Here is a 19,817-nt window from a genome sequence, read left to right on the forward strand (position 1 = left end):
GTTAGCAGGGGAAGTGTCTTTGCAACCGGAGCATGTCATGTGCGTTGTTGGGACAGGAGTGGCCAGGCACAGGACTTTGCCTCTCCTTTCCGTAGGGGACCACACCAACAGACATGCCAGGCAAGTGCCACAGCTGCGGGGATTGAGGGAACATCCCTCTCCACATTCAAAGCCACCAGGGCTTGGCTGACTTAACGCGACCTTCAGGATCAAAAGCTTTGCATTGCCTGTACTGCAGAGCAGGTGATCTTGTAATGCCAAGTGACTTGAGAATGGAAAGCCCTTTCACAGGCTTCTGAAAGTTTAATAAATGACAGCATGTGCTTCCTTTTTCTCTTGAGCATCATGCCTTGAGTTTTAAGACACAAAGTTACAATCGGTGCTTGTTACAGCACTGTGTAGTAATTAGCAGATCTCTTGATCATATATTACTGAAAATATTGAAAACCTCCTGTCCCAGTGCAATTGTATAAATACACAGGCAGTTTGTATATTACTTTTCCATCAGTAACAGCCTGTAAACCTGTAAAGAAATGTTATTCTGTGGAATCCTGCTCCTTTCTCTGGGGAACAACTCAGTGACACCATGACAAGCCAGCTCTGTGGTTAAAGTACCTGCCTTTGAGGGGGGTACAGGAGGCTGCAGTTCCTGTCAGGCCTGGAGGGGATTTGGATCCTCTGACAGGAACCTCCTGGGGCTGAAAGCTTTTTGGGCTCGGCCATCTCGCTTCCTTCCCTCTTCCGATTGAAGCTGTTCCAGCTTGCTGGGTCTGGAAGAGACACCACTTTTTGGGGAGCTCCTTGTGTTCTGGCCTGTGGAGACTGACCCCAGGTCCCACTCCACCGAGGGCTGGAGATGGTCAGCCAGTGACCCCAGAACAGTGGGGAAGGGCTGTGCGCCAGGCTTGCCCTGAGGGGTGAATGGACTTTTTTTGAAGGTTGTCACTCCTGGTGTTTCCAGAAGCAACTTGGATATGCTCAGGGGGGATTTGGCTTCCCAGATGTTCTTGGGACAGTGTCTGGATTGGAGATGTGCCTCTGCAGCATTTTAATCAGACCTAAAGGGGAAGAGTCTTTAGAAAAAGAACCTGAAGGCATTCTAAAAATGCAGGAAAATGTCTTTAAGCCAGGTATTTATTAGTCTACCCTCCTGAGAGTGTAAACTAATGAGCTATTGCAAGAATCTTAGGTGAGATCAGTTTGGCCAATCAATTTCAGTGAGCTGGGTCTCTTTCAAACACACACCACAGTCATTAGAAAACCTGCTAAAAATAGTTTGTTTTGGGAGAATCAGGATATTTACATTAGAGAGAGAGAAAAAGGAGAGCAAAATGGAAATGGAGGTGGTGATACAACCCAGAAAGTGTCAAGTGAAGGGCAGCAAACCTGGTTTTGAGTGATTGCACCTTGGTACAGTCTTATGACAGAAAACACCAGGTTTATTTTCATTTAAATTCTTTTATTGAGTCATGTGATGAGCAGAGCACAAGTTATTCTGAAACTTTCATGGCGACCGCATCAAGGAAGTTTCACTCCATTTACATGTGGAAGAAACCACACATTACAACTCAGTTGTTTTCTTGCTTTCCACAGACCATAGATTCTGGGAGCTTGCCAAGAGTATTGCTGCATTTAATAAGTAAAATCAGAAACACTGGGCAAACCTCCAGAATTTCATGTTTTGCTTGAGTTCTCTTTATTTGTGGTCTTTCTTTCTTCCTTAATAATCTGGCTGGGGTGATAGTATAGTAATTTTCAGACAGAACAGTAAAATACATAATAGTAGACAAAGAAAGAGTGACTCTAACAGTCTGTAAGCACTGTACATATTAAAGGAACTGTAAAGCCTGTGCATTTTGTGTGAGGGCCACAGCATGCTCTGATGGCTTTACTTATCTTGATTGGTGCCTCTGTGTTCATTCACCTTGAACTGAATTTGTAGATTTGTTCCAAACAGTTTCTTGTATCTGTCAGCTGACTGAGAGAGTTTGCATCTAGACTTTGAAAATTAAATGAACATATGGTATTTATATTACGATTGTGCAATATCAATATATAATATTTACTGAGCAGCAGGCAGGTTGGTGTGTTATCTCCTAGGCTTTTTCTAAAGATTCTTCCTCATGCCCCCTTCCAGTACTTGGTGGCCTCCAGTACTTGCTGCTCTTATGGTGATACAGCTCCTCCTTGTTCCCCATTGCTAAATTGCTCTGGTAGATACTGATGCTTTTTCTTAAAGCTTCTACCCTGGAGCCATTTAGGGCAGTTGGTACTTGCTTCTGATGTGATCTCACTGGGATAGAGGGCAGTTGAGAGGATTTAGAAGAGAAGGGAATATATGAACACGACAGTTTCTGTCAAGATGTTAAGTCAGAGTAAGCTAAATTGGAAGATCGCCTTTTTTCTTTTTTTTTTTTTTTCTTTTTTTTTTTTTTCCCCCACTGTTTAGTAGATAACCTCCCATTTAGCTTAATCTGACAGAGTTTTCTGGCTTGGTCAGGAAATAAACTCACTCCTGTACAGTCCAGTATTTTATTTTCCCTCTGTGGACTATGCCTAAGAGATACAGAGAAAAACAAAACGAAATTGATGGTTAAGCAGTGTTCAACCAATTCAGTTATTAAACCTCAGAATATTTTGAGCAATGTTGTTATTAACCTCTTCAGAGTTTTCCTAGGGATCTGACCCTAATAAGCCATTCCTGTTTGGGCAGGACCTGCAGGTCTGCAAGGGTTTTTGCAGTCCGTAAGGAAACTGGGTATTTGCTTTTGTAATCAGTCTTGCTGATATCAGTCACAATAAAAAGTATCAGAAAACTCTTACTTTTGACCCACTTATGAAATTATGATTCCATGATCATGATTCTGTCTCTCTCTGGCAGATGGAAACTTTAACAGGGCGCTAGAAATGCTTGCAACTGTCTGTCATGGTCAAGCCCTGGGTCAGGATGCCTGTCTGGAAAAGTCTTCTGTTCTGTGCAGAAAAATGGCTCTGTTTTGTTCTAGATGCTATGCAGATGCTTGCTAACATTCAAAGAAATTTTAGACCTTACTTGATGGCATAAAAATGTGTCACTTGGTCTAGCATTTCTGCAGATAACAGCTGTGATTCTGTACCTTCTCCTCCTCTGCCAAATGTGGCGAATCATTCAAGAATGACAAATCACGTTTTCAGCTTCTAGCCAAATACCCTTGATCCATCTGCCTCGTTTTTATGTGGTTGGATTGTATTGAAAGCAGTTTGGACATGAGGATAGCATGTGTGGTATTTCTGAGATGTTATCTTGTCCTCTGCCACAGCTTCTGCAATCACACATCTGGAGAGGATGCCTGAATCACTTGAGAATCTGTGTGATGATGTTGATCCCACACCAATGTCTGTAAAATTATGGACTTTGCTTAAAGGTTTCATTCCTTCTTCCGTTGATTGGTGTAACTGTTTAAGTATGCACATCAAAAGAATAAGCAATGCAGTTAATACTAATTTAAGACTGTCTTTTCAATGACAGTTCCCAAGGATGGTCTCAAAAGCCAAGCTGCATTTGAAGAAATGAGGGCAAATTACATTAAAGAACTAAAGAAGATGGTAACTAAATGTCCAAGTAACTCTGGGCAAAGCTGGCAGAGATTCTACCAACTGACTAAACTTCTTGACTCCATGCATGATGTAAGTATAACTCCTCAGGGAGTGCAGAAAAGTTAAGCAAAAAATCTCTCAATTAAGGTAAACAAATAGTCTTTAATTGTGTTGACTGACAGGGAGACAAAAAAGAACCATATTCTTTTTAAAGGGACATCTGAGAGAAGTTGTTAGATTAATTTAAGAAGCTAAAAGAAGAAAGTTGGAGTCATGAAGGTGAAAGGTGCAGGGTTAGTGTATTACACAGCCAACACTCCTGATGTGCCAATAAACATGGAATTCATTTGGTGATCTTTTATAGCTGGGTTTGTAATAGTGATGACTTTAAAAGATGTATTGAAACCCTGGGGCCATCCTGGGTGTTTGAAACTTTATTTGAACTTCTCAAGTAGAAGATTCCTTGTTGGGTCATTTCTGCCACCCTGCCTTATTCCAGCACAAGGTGTTTCACATGTCTCAGGTGTAAAAAGTTTGGTCTCAAAGCACCCAGGCTGCTGATGCCTCTGCCCAGAGTGGCAGAGTGGTTGTGGTAGGTGTGATAGATTCCAGAAGGGGTGTCCATAACGTTGAGCTGCTTAGCTGGGAGCAACCTGGTTCTATGTAATGTAATGGCAAGTGCAAAATTTACCTCTGCAGCACCAGGGCTGTAGCTCCTTTAACTTGCTCTGAGGGAACCTGCAGCCTTTACAGAGGAAACAAGTGACCCAGCTAGTAAGGTCTCCTCAAGCTGGGGGTTTTCCTAGTGCCCCCTGAGAGTTCCCTGGGGACCAGCCCATTGCCTGGGCCAGCGAGGCTGGCACCCATCCTCTTTGAAGCTGTGCAAATGATGGGAGACTCCTGGGCACAGTGAGAGTGACCTTTAGTTATGTTTGGGTACATGAGAGGAAGGCTCCCAGCATGCTCATCACTCTCCCAGTAAAATCTGGCAAACTGCAGCAAAGGAGAAAACTGCCTTACTCCATCCTGGTGGGCAGGGAGAGATCTTTGCTGCATGGAGAAGCTACAGCACTTGCTTTCAGAGCCTGCATACAAATGCACGTCTTTGTACTCGACTTAAATTTCATTTTTCGGAGTCGGTACAGTACGGTGCACTTCAGGTCAAATTGGTGTAAGAGCCTGAGGTCTGTTTACAGAATGTACATATGGAATTATTTTTCAAATATTGTTCTGTTGTTCATTAAAACATTGCAAACCTTAGTGGGAGGCAGGGAGAGGATTATTAGTTCTGCGGTAATAGCTCATTCTTCAGAGATCAGGTTTCACTTGCTCAGTGCCAGCAAAGGAAGTTGTAGTGGTTTAGTGGAAAAAAAAAAAAGGCAGGAGTGATAAAATCATTTGCAAGAATTCACATCTGAACCTCGAGGCAGCTTAACAAACCCCTGCATTTATGGAGTTTTCTAATCCTCCTCAGGATAGGCAGTGTCTGTGATTTGTTGCTGAAATGGGAGTGTTTGTGTGGTTAAGGTGACTGGATGACAGGCTCACGCTTACTGAGAGCGCTCCCATGTCCTACAGACATTTTCCAAAACACAGCATTAACCATTGGGAGCTGAACTAACCAGAGGAAGCAGGCTGCTCTTGCATTTTATTTAATTTTTAATTAAGCTACTTTTGCATTACTTTTGTTTTAATAGAGCACTTTCTTTCAAAGGACTTTTTAAAGAAAGTCTCATTGTCAGCAGTCTCTGTTAGAAAGGCCAGTTGTCTCCACAATAGTGCTTCCTTTCAGAGATGATTCTGGAGAGTTGTTCAACAAGGGCACTTGTTTATTTTTTCTCTTTAAAACTGGGGTTTTTTGCGTTTTGGTTTTTGAAATCCATCAGAATAAATTTAGACTGGTGATAATATTAATGAGAAGTGAGAATTAATATTCTCTCCCCACTGCTTGTTAGTGCAGAATTTCTCCGTTCAATTGATGTGAATGCAAATTTTCTGCTTGGTTCCTTAGTCTAGGAGGAATGCTTCTTCAGCTGTCACCTATGTATTTTTAACTTACTCCATTATAATTTTAGAGGATCAGAATATATTTGGTGCTGGGCAGTCTAACTGGAGCTGAGGCCCCATGTTTACATGCTGCTGTAGTCTTGGCATTGGCATTTTCAGTGCAAGCCTGAAGGGGCTGGTGCACAATTCGTGACTGTTCAGCCTTCCTGCTTGTATCCAGCTTGTCCATCTGAGCAGAGCAGCATCTCATCCCTCGTGGAATTCAGTTTACCTGAGTGTAGGGGAAAGCAATAAAAATCCCTGCTCCTTTCCACCTTCAGACTTGCTTTCAACAACCTCATTTTTAAGACATCTGTCTGAGGAATATATGAAATACAGTGCACGGAAATGCCAAATTACAGTATGCTTGGCTTATATAATATGAGGAAGAAAAAGAAAACCCAAACAAGATGGTTTTACATTGCTCAGTATGCTAAATCATTCATCCACACAGCAAACATATGTGCAGGTAGAAAAGTGCCAAGCTGAGGAAATACAGAAATTTTCAAGAAGGCCAGGCAGGCACTTAAGTATTTGAAAACATCAGCAACTTTATTTAATGATCCATAAAGCCTCAAAGCACCTGAGAAATAAGAGATGGAAACCCGTCCCAGGCAGACAAGATGAACAGACAGGGTTCTGTGCATGTGCACACCTGTGCTGGGTCTTAGGAGTCTGCCTTCAGCCTGCCCTGTCACTCTCTGTTTGCAGGATGCCGAGGCAGCAGGATGTGGGTTAGTGGTATGGACATGGCAGTGCTGGGTTAACACCTGGACTCAGTGATCTCAGAGGTCTTTTCCCTCCTTAATGATTCTGTGATCCCATATTTCCTTCTTGCAGGGATTGTATTTCTTTATTCTGGGTGGTTCATGTGCATCATTTCCTGAATTTGGACCAGCCCCCTCTCTGCCTAGACCCCAGAGGTTTTGGTCTTGTGCCTGCGAATGGCCGTGGGCATTTTGGGGAGGGATGCACATGCAGCACTTGGATGGAGGTGAAGTGCCTGACAAACTCCCTCAGGAACATTAGAAACAGATGTCCTGCACATGGTATCAAAAACTTCATTTGGATCTTCCTCAGCATCTCCTGTTGGCTTTGGCAGGAAGGGCTGTATCTTGCATGGCAGGCCTCGTTTCATATAGAGACTGTGTAGTGTATGGTTAGGCAGTTTGCAGAGAAAAAGCTGAATTTGGTTTCAATCTGGCTGATACTAAACAGGCTTTGAGTGAAGAGGGCTTTTGTTTCGATGCCATGACATTAAACCCCAATGTGAACCTTCCCCTTGTCTTGGCAAGGCAGCACCCTGCGCTGTCATTTGCTTGTTGACATTTTCTGCCAAACAAAAATAAATTCTTTAAGGCTCATGCTGCTGAATAATTAATTTTTATGGTTCCTGAAGGGAATACTTTATAGCTGAGGTGGATCTTTCCATAGGCTGAGAGCGCCAGGATTTCACTTGCAGAAAAAGCTGACAGTGGGAATAAGGGCACGGATCCTCCGGGGGCAGGGTTGCAAGGGATGCTGTGTTGGATGCAAATGTGCCTCTGCAGATTCCTAATCCTGCAGATACTAAGCTGCAGATGAGCCCCTCAGCTGCCACCAACACCTTTGGGTACACTTACTTCTGCTACTGATCTGCCCAAGTTGTGTCCCACAGATGATGAGCAGTTTGGAGCCTCGTTTCAGTCCCAGTGCCTGAATTCTCAGGGTGAGCATTTTCTCTGTTTATTGAGAGGATAGATCCAGGCTCTACTCCCAGAGCAGCAGCGAAGTGGGAGTGTGCTAGGTGTGTGTTGCAGCAGCTAATATGCATCTGTCAAGTGAGAAATTGATTCCCAGCTCCCTAATGTAGACAGAAGCTACTCTGTGAGTGATCTTGCTCAGTTTGTGATGCTTGGGTCTCTCTTCCTGCACGTTAATAGGTGTTTGTTGGGGAAGGACAGAACCTCACCATTGTTGGAAGGAGAGCAAAGGAGGCTTGGCTCCAAATTTGTGCTGGCCAAGGGATGAGGATTTTTTTTTTTTTATTGGTGTGTGGTGCTGTGGGTGCATCCTCCAGGCACAGAGCACAAGCTGAACTCAGGCTCTTCCATGGCATGTCCAGGTGTCAGGTGCTGTGGTTTGGGTGTGCACGTGGTAATGAAGGAAACCTGAAGAAATGAGTGCAGTTCCTCAGTCAGATAAATGCACCTGGCCAGGCAGAACCAGGGTCCATGCTTGCTCTGCCAGATACTGTTGGTGCCAAAATCCATCTGTATTTTATCCACCTTTTACTCCTTACTAGCATGAGGCAAATCCTCTGTCTGCATAGTTATAACCAGAGGCTTCATCCCTTGGTCTTCCCTTGTACTCCCTGTGATGGTGGAAAGGTTTTACTCTTGGGTTAGAGTTCAGGATTTCCTAGGCAGCTAGGACCTGGCCGCTGTGGGTCACCAAAGAACATATAGATCTCCAACAATCAGCCTGTAAGCCATCCCACAGGGAATAACTTCCTTCCCGAGCCCGTGGAGTAATCATTATTTTACATCATGGGATTTTCATAGGACTGGGAGCAAAAACAAATATAGTGATAATGGAATAATCAAGACCTGGTGGACAGTGGCTTTCCTTAGCCTTCCTGGTTGTTGGAGCAGGAGTTTTGTATCCACTGCACAAAGTGGGGAAAGCAGGAAGTGACAATAGTCCTAAACTCACTGAGGGCTCTGCTGGGTGAGGAAAGAGACCCATTCCTGAAAGGGACAGAGAGAGGCAATTTGGAGTATCTTCTTTTTTTTTTTTTTTTTTTTTTTTTGATATAGGAGAACACTGAAGTTTCTGACAGTAATAGCTGTAGCTAATAATAGGAAGAAATTACTCAGCATTGTGTTGTTACCCTACTGCTGTCTTAATTGCTGTCTCAGTAGGCTTAATCACAGAGATGCTCCTGATAGAGAAGTGACTGTGGGTTTTCATACCACACTCAGAGATTCTGAGAGAATTTGGAAAAAATGAAGCACAGAAATGTGCACCCTTGCAAATCCAGTAGTTCTTAGCATTTCTGGAAATGCAAAGGCATCATGGTGAGATTTCTAAACTAAAATAAATTCTTTTTGCTGTAAAAATGGGGCAAGTGCTCAAAGGTCACTATAACTGTATTAACTTCAGGGATTTCATTAAAGGATTCATTTTTTTTTAATTATGAAGAGCAGTATGCGTGAAAAAGTCCATTTTACGGCCACCCCACCCTAATAACAGAAAATTACATTTGATTAATACTCCTATTTCCCCGAGGTGCTCAATACAGCATACAAATGCAAAAATTGATTAGGTAAAAATATCAGAATTGCTAAGACTGCTGTAGCCTTGAAAATGTTTGAAGTGCAGCACAGTCCGCAGGGTAGTGTTGAGAGAATTGGGAATTGTTTTAGTTGTGGCCTTAACTGCACTGCCAAGCTGTAAGTCTTCCGAAGTGTGCTTCGGTAGCTGAAACAATTGAGATTGTAGAAGCCAGGATGTTTCTAGTCACCATTGCACTGCTTGTGCAAACACCAGTGCTTTCACTCTCACTGCTAAACTGGAGTTGTCTGTCACACTGATGGACTGGGGGAGCTCTCAGCTTTTCCAGTATAAACCACCAGAAGCAGAGGGTAGAAGTGGTCAGCTAAAGTGTAGTCAGGAGTTCTCAGAGCACAGGGCTTTAAAGAACAACCAGGAGTATATTTGATCTAGGAAACTGATAAGGCACATTCAGAGCTGCTTGATAGCTCATGTTACCTTGCTTGTCACCTGTGATGCCTCAGTCACTGCAAAGACAGAGCTCGTGTGTTCCAAGAGAAAACAAACTTTTTGATATCCTTACTGAAGAGGGAGCTTCTCTTTTAAAGCAAAGAACCATGTAAATTATTTACCTGTTACAAATCAAAACTACATCAGACAAATGTTGTTCGGGATGCAGGAGCAAGGACTTAAATTTCAAAATTAGCATTGCCCGTGGGACCTGAGCTTTTCATCCTTTTAGTGCATCCTCATGCCAAGGCTGCTGAGCTGGCAGGGGGCTGGTACTTTTGAAAATACACGGGAACACACCTGCAGAAAATAGCCTGCTCATGGCTCAGCTCTTGGTTTCACAGCTTTATCTGTCTGACCTTAGCACAGTGTTTACACTTTCATATTTCTGAGCTGGCTTTAAATTCTGCCACACTTGTTCCTCTTTATTTTAAATTAATGCTTTCCCAGTCCCAAAAAGCCATGCAGCTTTCAAGGCTAGAGTTAAAAAGATGCTGACTGCAATCCCATGGTCCTGGTGACACATGGGGTCACATGTGGGACACATAGTCCTCCCTTTTTCTTTATGTAGATGATTATTGTCAAGTATGTTAAAGCTGATAGCTTAAGAAAGTGGAACAAAAGTTTTAGCAGAATAAATAGGTACAGAAAACACATTATCCTTAGGGCTTCAAGCCCAAGTATGACATGATAGGAGGGTTCTAGGGATCTTCTTTAAAACTGTTGTGTAAACTTTACTTTTCTCCTCTGTGGTGAGATTCGTAGTGTGCTTTGCTGTGATCGTATCCATGATCACATCCTGGTTTTCACCCACTGGGCTACTGACTTATTGAATAGAGCAGATTATGCTTCCTTCATTTCCCCTTGTCTGCATATTCACCAGACATAAACGTGTACTTGGTACTACTAAAAGCTTGCAAAGAAGTCAGAATTAATTTCTAGGTAGGATTTCCTGTGACCTGTCCCACTGAATCCAGAGGCTCCACACAGGCGTGACAAGGCAGGAATTCACTTGAGCTGCACAGAAGGCAGTGGGACAGAGGTGACCCCAACCCCCTCTCACATTCAGTGATGTGAAAGAAGTTTAGGAAAAGGAGCACATTGACAGGGTCATTGCCAAGGCTGTGCTGGGGTGCAAGGCTTACTTTGCTTAGGGCTGGTGTTTGATGCCAGAGGTAGGGAGGAGGGAGTGGCAATCACACCAAGACACAATTTTCTTCACTTTGGTTTTGTGCAGTTCAGAGTATTTTCGGCACACGGTATGTGCAGTAACAACCTCCTCCTCATGGGTAAAGTAAACCTTTGAACATCAGCATTTTTTCCTTGAAAAGCAGATTATGTCTATGCTACTTATTTAGCATGCATCTGTTTAATTAATTAGTGTTGCTTCATGACATGCCAGATCATCAGGAATGACCTAAGCCCCAGCAAACAGACTCATGTAGTGCTCAATAGCAGCGAGTCATGTGTTTGAGTGATCTCAGCACTTCTCTGGGATGTTCATAAACTGCTTACATGTTTGCAAGAACAGCTGTGAAAGTCCTGAGAATGAGCAATAATAAGGTATGGTGCTAGAGGATGGAAATGTTGCTGCCCGTATTTTTTTATTCATTTCCTTTTCTGCCTTCCAGAAGTCCGCTTTTATTTGCTCTATCTTTAACAGGGGCTTTATGGCAGAGTGCAATTCTATATGGTAAGAACTGAAATGACAAACTTGTGTTGATAAACTACACAAGCAGAAATGCTTCATGTCCTCTGCAAGGACACAAGGTGCCAAAATTAATTTAACTTCTGGACTTTTAAACAGCAAAGGCTCTTTCCTTCAATCACACAACAGTGTTTGAACTGCAGTAGAAGTTCACACACTCACTGAAACCTGGACATGCTTCATTCCTTCACATTTCTTAAAGATTGGGAAGGATCCAACATATTGTAAGGCTTTAGGAGATGCATTTGGGTCACAGTCACCAAAAAACCTGCAGATTGTGTCGCTGTAAAACCTGAAATGCCACTGTGTGACGCAGCAGTTGTGTTGTTGAGCTGCAAACATCAGCTGCTCTGGCAGTTGTAGGTCGCGGGCCCTGGAGAATGCACTGAAGTTAACCAAATCATCTGATTTAATGAATGTGTATCCAGCTGAAGCGGAGAGAGACAATAGTTTATGGCTGTTCTTTTTCCTCTGGGCAGGCGGCTTTATTTTAGTAGACCTGGAGTTTTCATGGTGGCCAGTTGCTGTTAGTGAAAGGAGAAGTGCAGCTAGGCTGAAAAATCAAATCTGTGGTCTCTTAGGTTTTCCTGGTTTGCTGATTTTTAATGAGTCGAGTATCCCTGTGGCATTTGGGTTCTTTTGTTTGCTTTATAACCCCTGTAAATGGACTGTCAGGTCAGAGTAAGATGTTATTTCTTGGAAATAATCGATTATCGGTAAGCTGTTGTTTTCATGCAAAAACCTTGATGTTTTTCCTGAAAAGTGTTTCTTTCTGTATTTCAGCTTGTTAGTGACTTATTGGAATTCTGCTTCTACACCTTCCGAGAGTCTCAGGCACTGAAAGTAGAGTTTCCAGCCATGCTGGTGGAAATCATCAGTGACCAGCTACCAAAGGTGGAATCTGGGAATGCCAAGCCCCTGTACTTTCACAGGAAGTGATAGAAAATGTCTTAAATGGAAGAACTTTGCCTTAAGTTTCCCTGTGTTATTCCACACCCATGAAGGACCCAAGAAACCATATTTTAAACATGCTCTTTACACTTGTTCAGCAGTCTCTGAATAGTCTAAAATCATACAAAGGGTTTGGGGGAATGGAAAGCAGTTGACTTGGATGTGGCAAGACCTAGATGTTTGGAAATTACCCCATAACCCTAAAACACTTAGAAAATGTTCCTGTTCCTCTGGATGAAAAGCCATATCTAGTCAATAACTCTTTGATTTTGATATTTTAACAGATGGAGTTTTAAATATGCCATGTAGTTTCTGGTATTGTTTGCTTGTTTTAAAAGGGTTCGAGAACTAATGAGAACTTTTTAAAGCTTACCCTTGGTTTGCACATAAAACGTAAAGTCAATATGGGGCATTAATATTCTTTTCTTGTATAAAAAAAAAACAACAAAAAAATACAAACAAAAACTATCTATATATACACACATATATATACACACACAAACCCTAACGTGTAAAGTAATAACAGAACATTTGGTGTGGAATACTGTTATCCCCACCTGTGGCATTTGTTATCCCATGTTATCCCATCATAGCTGATATACACTGTGTTAAGTGTCCATTTACTATTTAATTCAAAAGGATAAGATGTGAAAAACAAATGCCCTGGTATCAATTTATAGTATCTATTGTGCTGGCTTTACAAATAATTTTTTGCAGTCTTTTGCTGTACTGTACATTGCTGTATGTATAAATTGTGAAGGACCTGAAATAAGGTGTAAGGAACTTTTGTAAATGAGACAAAAAAATCTTTAATGGTTAATAGGATGAACGGGAAAGTATTTTTGAAAGAACTCTATTTTGCTGGAGACTATTTAAGTACTATCTTTGTCTAAACAAACAAGGTAATTTTTTTGTAAAGTGAAATGTTCTGCATGCATAATGAACCGTTTACAGTGTATTTAAGAAAGGGAAAGCTGTGCCTTTTTTAGCATCATATCTAATTTACCATCCTACAGTATCTGTTGTAAATAACCACGCTTAACCTTTTCCGTTGTGTTTTAAGCCTTTCTATTTCTCTCTCTCTTTTCCTCCCCTTTTGTCTCTCTTGCAAGCGTATGTGACTTGAGCACATCTTAGAACTCCTGCTTCATATATCTGTAGGAAACTACACATTCTTGTGTTTGCCACTTTACCAAGGTTTCATTTAACAAGACAAATTATGGTCTCTCTCCAAAGCTTTTGCCAGCTTAATGATCTAGTGAGTTCTTGCCCTCTATTCCCTTTCTCTCTCAGGGGAATGGGGCTGAGCAACATGTTGAATGATTTTTCTTTTTTTACTAAGGTTTCCCAGATTGTTTGGTTTTGTTTTTGGTTTTTTGTTATTTGTTTTTTTTTTTTTTTTCTTTGAATACTGGATCTATGAAGCATCTTAAAAGGTCAGATTATTATTTCAGATGGGGGAGAGCGATTTCTGGTTATGCTGAAGGGAACATGCAGATCATTACAGTAAGTATATCAAAGAGATTTGTACTGGTGAGAGGGATGGTGAGGGATGATAAGGGCAGATAAGCTGAGTAGAATTTTTAGTGATAAAACTAAAAGCGTCTGTAATTTTGTAAGCATTTTTGTAATAATCGGGATGCATCTAAGAAGACAAATGTTCACACTACAAGTTCAACTCAGTTGGTCTGATTTTGTCTCAAAAATGTTTTCTCTAGAATAAGACTGCAAAGAAAAGAATTTTTGAGGTGATTTTCACTATTTCACAATTTATAAGCAACTACAAGATTTTGGAGTAGAATAGAGGACAGGTGAACTTTTCTGAGGCTCAACTGTTGCTACCATATGCTCATGTTTAAATAGAATAGTTTTTCAGAGTCCTAATCTGTAGTGTTCTCTCTGGGTGCCACTGGTATTTTTGAGCTATAGTGTGTCCCTTGGCCGGTCAGAATGTAGCATTTCTTGTCAATGGTGGTCGAATTAAGAATTCTACACCCTTTCTGAACCCAAATTTGGAAGTGCACTGTGGTGCACTGAAGACAGTCAGCGCTACTTGTCTTTTTAAATGACACCTGCCTTATGCAATGGGTAATCTGTAAAGACTGTATTCAGAGAGGTTTTTTATATATAAATATATACATACATATATTATTTGCATTTTGGAAGTCTAATTCATAGGCAGATCTTTAAATACTGACCTGCACAGCAATATGAAAGCCAAACTTCCAACATGAGATATACAGCATGCAGACTGGTTGTTTACAGTAAAGACACAGTCATACATCCATCTTTTAATTTACTTCTTTTTTTTTTTTTTTTTTTAAAGTCTAAAAGAGAAGATTTCAAAGCCAGGTTCTGGGTGAATACAGTCTGCAGCAGCTTTTTATATTAACAAAGTTACTGCCTCCTTTTCTGTCTCAGAGTAACTTTGCTTGACTAAAATAGCAAAGCCATATTCTACACTTCACTGTTAAATGCCTGTCCCAGTCCAAATTGTTGTCTGTTTGCTCCTATTTTTGTACCTTATTACTTTTAATCTTGGTTTGGTACAATTCATAATTCACAGAAACTTCATATAATTAAACACACTAAATTAGTTTTAAAAAGCAATTTATATCTTTATGCAAAACGTATGTCTGTCTTTGCAAACAACTGTAAGCAGATTATAATAAATCCTTTACTTTAATCACCTGTTGTTTATGAAACCATTATTATTTTTTTTGCTAGAGATCATTGAAGTAATAGATACAATTGGATATAGATGTTGTAAGAGGCAGTATTCTCTTATCAAGGACACTTAAGCAGAATAGCCATCACTTTTTTTATCTAAACCTGTGTACAGAAAAAAGAAAAAGAAACCACAAAACCCAACCCTACTTTTTAGCTACTGGGAAGTTCATTACGTTCTTTTGAATTTGTTTAGAGTGAAATAGGCATTTGTCTCCTGCAAAATACAAGACAAACTATAACAGCTTTTAGAAAGTGGGCTTTTGTTCATTGAGCTAAATTATTTTGTTGTAAGAAGGAACAGGGATACGCAGCAAGAGCATTGTATACACAGTTAAAATGTAAAATAGTGTAATGTACTGCAGTGGGTATTTCAGGAATACTACACATCGTGTGACTGAGCAGTTGCACGGAGTAAATTAGAAAAGACTAAAGTTTGCAATATCAAAATCTTATTAAAAAGATACTTTACAATCAATAATGCAAAAAGCTAATTCACAGGGTGGTGTTTTTCACTGACTTGTTTAAACATTTATGAAATTAAAAAATTCTACAGTTAATGCACTTTTAATTGTTTATTAAAGATTTGACTTTTTTTAGAGCAATGTTTTCAGCTGGAGGTCAATGACTTGATAAGATAGACAGCAGTTCTGAGGCCAGGAAGCTCAGAGGAATGTTTAAGAATTCTTGGAGTTTAAATAGATTCCTGGATGAAAAATAAAAGCAGCCAGCAGTATGGTGTAAACAGTAAAATCTATGCATAATGATGCATTTATAATTAGGGGTTTGCTTCTGTATGTTTAAAGCTTTTTAAATAAATAGAAAATATTGTTTGGTCTTTATGTTAATGTCTGCAAGTAACTATTTTTCTTTTTTTTTCCTTTTTTTTTATACAAATTGTACAAATATACATGAATTAAACTGGTTTGATTGCAAGTATTTCTTGCATTTTAATCTCAGCTAGCTGCTGGTGCAGTGATATCCTTAGAGACAAGCCTTCTGCTCATGTAGGAACAACACAGAACCAGAAGAGTGGGTTGGGTTGGGTTGGAAGGGACCTTAAAGATCATCCAGCTCCAACCTCCAGCCATGGGCAGGGACACTAGACCAGGTGCTCAGAGCCCCATTTAACCTGGACATGAACACTTCAACATAAAGTAACTTAAAATGCACTATATCATGTTTCTTCAGCCAGCTGGAGTGTTGGTTCCAGCAATGTCTCTCACCTCCAGGTGTCGCCGCACCTGCGATGGCTTTGGCCAGGGAGCGGCTCCTCAGGCTGTAAAAGAGGGAACGTCCGACACTGAGGAATGTGGTTCATTTCACCTGGGTCCCTGTGCTTGACAAACAATGTACTGACACTGTTCTGGGCATCAAGCTACATCCTACTGAAAGAAACAAACCTTCAGTAGCCAGACCAGTTTGGGTTCCAGTTTCTCTTAATCTCCTGTTGCTCTTCCCATTGACCAAAGTTAGTGAATCCCTCTTGCCCTGAGAGAAATTCTATTTTATATACACAAGGTGCCCCTATTGACCCTGCCTTCCCAGGGTCAGACCTTTTCCAGTTGTAGTTACAGTAAGATAGCAGGACTTTTATTTCCCCTTCTAACTGTCTTGGTTTGTTCTGGGCACTCTCTCAACAATTCACCACCAAGTTCTGCACAAAGCCTGGTCTGTGGTGTAAGACTACCATTTAATTGCATTTTGGTCTTCTAATAACAAGTTGCATAAACTTTTTTATTGCCAAAAAATCCATGCACCTGCTTTCTCTTTGCTGAATTGTCAGAAGTAAAGAATAGTAGGGGATCAGCAGTGTTAAGAAAGATTTCCCATATGTTTACAAGCAGATGCATCTGTCATATGCTGTTCTAGAAATAAGACAATGCTATCACTACTTAAAACCATAATGAAGCTTGTAACCTGACCTCAGGCTGGGGCACTCAGGTATCTGCAGAGACTGGGAGTTCATGAGGAGTACAATATTACTAAGAAAGGAGTGGAAAAAATGCCCTTTCCTGTCACAGATTTTGCTTGGTAAACCATGCCCTGCCATAAGGTTTTGAGGTGTTCTTACTTTCACTGTAGATGTTGACAGGATGAAGTTTATTTGGCGCTTACCTGTGGCTACTGCAAGGACAGATGAGGGCAGACTGTTGGACTCTGATGTAGAAAACAATGTCCAAGGCACATTCAGCTGAAGAGGTGAAACCCCAGTGAAGACTTTTAGTGCAACCCAGTTTAGCACTGGTGCATTTACAGCCTACACAGGCCCTCTGTCAGCAACTTTTCTCCTTAAACTGCAAACCAGGTAAGAATTGTGAAATGGGTTAAGAGAACAAGGAACAACATTAAGGAAGGCAAGTTTTTGCCCAGGTCTCTTCTGTGACACAATTACAGGGGCTTGGGTAGCAAAAACTGCAAGCAGTGTGGCAGGAACATGAATTTTCATTACAGGACAGATAAATCAGCTAATGAGATTTTTTCTTTCACTCCTCATAAAAGACGACAGCATCAGAAGGAAACCTGCCATGAAGATCAGCTGGGACAACACTTAACAACCTTCAGCAGCCTGAAAACCCCAGGGCTTTTCAGCCAGCAGAGTGGAAGTGCTGCTGGCCAAGGTGCAGTTCTGCACGCTGGCCAGTGACTAACAGGCTATAAATTTCTGCTGAGCCCAGCCAGGCAGGAGTCTCAGCTTGGCCATTTATTATTCAGCAAACACATTCAACCTTCATCCCCAGGTTGTGGGATTCAATCTGTGGGCCCACAGTGATGGCAGGGCCAACACTGTTTTGCATAAAAGGCACATTTGGGCTTTTATTCCTAATTCACACTCTAATTTTCAGCCCCTGTCATGCATTCACTACCAGGAGCTTCAGCTTTTGAAAACTGGCAAGTACGTGGCCCTGCCCACAGGAACCAGCACAGAGGAAGGGAAGAGAACCCAACCCAAGGATTAATTCCTCTGTGCCCACAGCTGTGACAGGAGAGCAGTTCCATGAAAGGACAGAGGCCACACACCCATGGAGAATGACCACTGCTGCTGCCAGGCCAAGAGAAGGATCCTGCAACCAGCTTTCTCCAGAATGGACTCCCTGTCCTTCCTGTCTCAACAGCACATTACTGCACTCCTCCAAAATCTACCAAGCCATGGATAAGACAGACAAGAGGCATGCCCTAAAGGCAACCTTCAGGAAAGCAAGCAATCTCAAAACCCTGACTTTCTTTGTATTTTTTTTTTTTCCAATTTTAGCATCTTTTAATCTCCACTTCCAAGCAGTCAGTACTGAGGGCATCGTTTACAGCTGTGCTCAGCAGCGAGGATGAAGAACGAGCTGTGCTGTGGCTACTGGGCTGTGCAAGTCTGTACTTGGCATTGGTGTAACTGGGCTGATGTGGAAACCCATCTGGTGGGTAGCAGTTCCCACAAGTGAATTCCTCAGAGGCAGTGTGGTTAGCCTGAGAGCCAGATCTGATCTGGCTCAGCTCACACCACTGCCTTCAGACAACGGCTGGGACGTGAGAAAGTTTGGATTAGTGTTACCTCTGTTCAGTGTATCACTTCTCAGTAGAAAAGTTTTCTTCTTACTTGGGTTCTGTGTAGCTCCAGCAGTAACAGGAATCTCAAAACATCTCACCTAAAGGTGAAACAGGCTCACAGGACTGGATGGAAGAGACACTAAGACTATTACTCCTTCTCTATATATCTGCCTTTTTAAACAACCTCAGTTATAAGGAAAAAAAAGCCCCACCACTCAGAGCTAGAGCTGAGAAGCACATTGAGAATTTCAGAGGACAGCGGCCAGAACAAGATCAAACATGCACTGCAGGTTTAAAACAACAACAAAACAAATGGAAGCAACTTGCAAAGCTTGTAAGCTTCCAGTTATCAGAGCTTCACCATCTGACAAGCCAGCATACCTAGCTGCCACACCTGCAAGGCTAACACCTAAGATTTATATTCTCCCTCTTCTTTCAACATTTGCTACCAATTGGTAGCCATGAAAACTGAGTTTGGCACACAAATACCATCCTGCCTCCAGAATGAATCTTTAAGGCCACAGATGAGTTGATAGATCTATGGGCCCAGGCAACATGACACCCAGCCAGAACAGAGCTTTGCCACGTGAACAAATGTGAGCAAGGTAACCTTACAAGCTGTTGCTGCAAGTTCTGGGTGCAGCTATTTCCTTAACACTGAATCAAGGAACAAATCAATCAAAGTCATTTCCAGTGCTTGTGGGTCCCTTAGCCAAGACAAGAACTGCCTCAAAGCTCCGTGGCAGGGAGTCACTGCTCCAGTACCAGGAGAATTCACCAAATGAAGCTCCTCCAAGCAAAGAGGGAGAGTGCTGGAGAGCTGTACTGGCTTGGCTCACCATTGCTCCATCTGGAAATGATTTGTGCATACTCCAGTGGTCTGTGCAGTCCGGGCAAAGGAACAAATTAATGGCATGGAGTTAAATCCTCAGGAGGGAAAAAAGCCATCCCAACCCCAAGGCAGCATTAACCATTAACTGGTTTACTAATCTCATTTGTTAGGAAAACTAGCAAACTAAGTAGAGCTGCAGTAAATGACTCTAAATCTACAGGGTTCAATTTAACAAATAAGTGAGCCTGTATTAGCACGTCATCCTGTCACACTTTCCTCCATCCTCTCCACTCTCTTACTTGAAGGAGACAAAAATTAGTGATAAACTGGATGTAACTTCGAAAAAGTTCTACAAATTTTGAGGCATCAATAATACCTTGCAGTTGACAATTAGAGGGAAGGAAGACAGGCAAGGTGAACAAGCAGCTAAAACAGACAACAGATAAAATGCAGGAGTTCTCCAGCATGCAAAAGCATCATTGCCAGAGATTCTCTTTTCCCTTTTGGCTTGAACTTCCAGAGTTGCCGATCTTGTGCGAGGAAAGCTCCCCATCCCTTCTGGAGCCTGACTCCAAAAGGAGGCTGACTGCACAGAGCTGCCAATAACTATTTCATGGCACAACTTCCAGAACCGGAGCAAAATACTCTGCAACATAGGAATGACAAATCAAA

The 19,817-nt window shown here is 41.7% G+C and overlaps 1 protein-coding gene across 3 annotated transcripts in view; it reads left to right on the forward strand.

Moving 5' to 3' along the window:
- The window catches only part of NR3C2 (nuclear receptor subfamily 3 group C member 2), a 190,069-nt gene extending 174,454 nt beyond the window's left edge, over window positions 1-15,615 (forward strand). For all 3 annotated transcript variants that reach the window (XM_066186504.1, XM_066186505.1, XM_066186503.1), the window contains 2 exons: window positions 3,509-3,666; window positions 11,879-15,615. In XM_066186504.1, coding sequence (XP_066042601.1) covers window positions 3,509-3,666; window positions 11,879-12,034 — 314 coding nt within the window. In that variant the 3' untranslated portion in view covers window positions 12,035-15,615. The remainder of the gene's footprint in view (window positions 1-3,508; window positions 3,667-11,878) is intronic.
- The last annotated feature ends 4,202 nt before the right edge of the window (window positions 15,616-19,817 follow it).

The sequence above is a fragment of the Chamaea fasciata genome, unplaced genomic scaffold (genome assembly GCF_029207755.1).
Source record: "Chamaea fasciata isolate MVZ Bird 193981 ecotype frontalis unplaced genomic scaffold, bChaFas1.0.hap1 SCAF_6, whole genome shotgun sequence".
Classification (NCBI taxonomy): domain Eukaryota; kingdom Metazoa; phylum Chordata; class Aves; order Passeriformes; family Sylviidae; genus Chamaea; species Chamaea fasciata.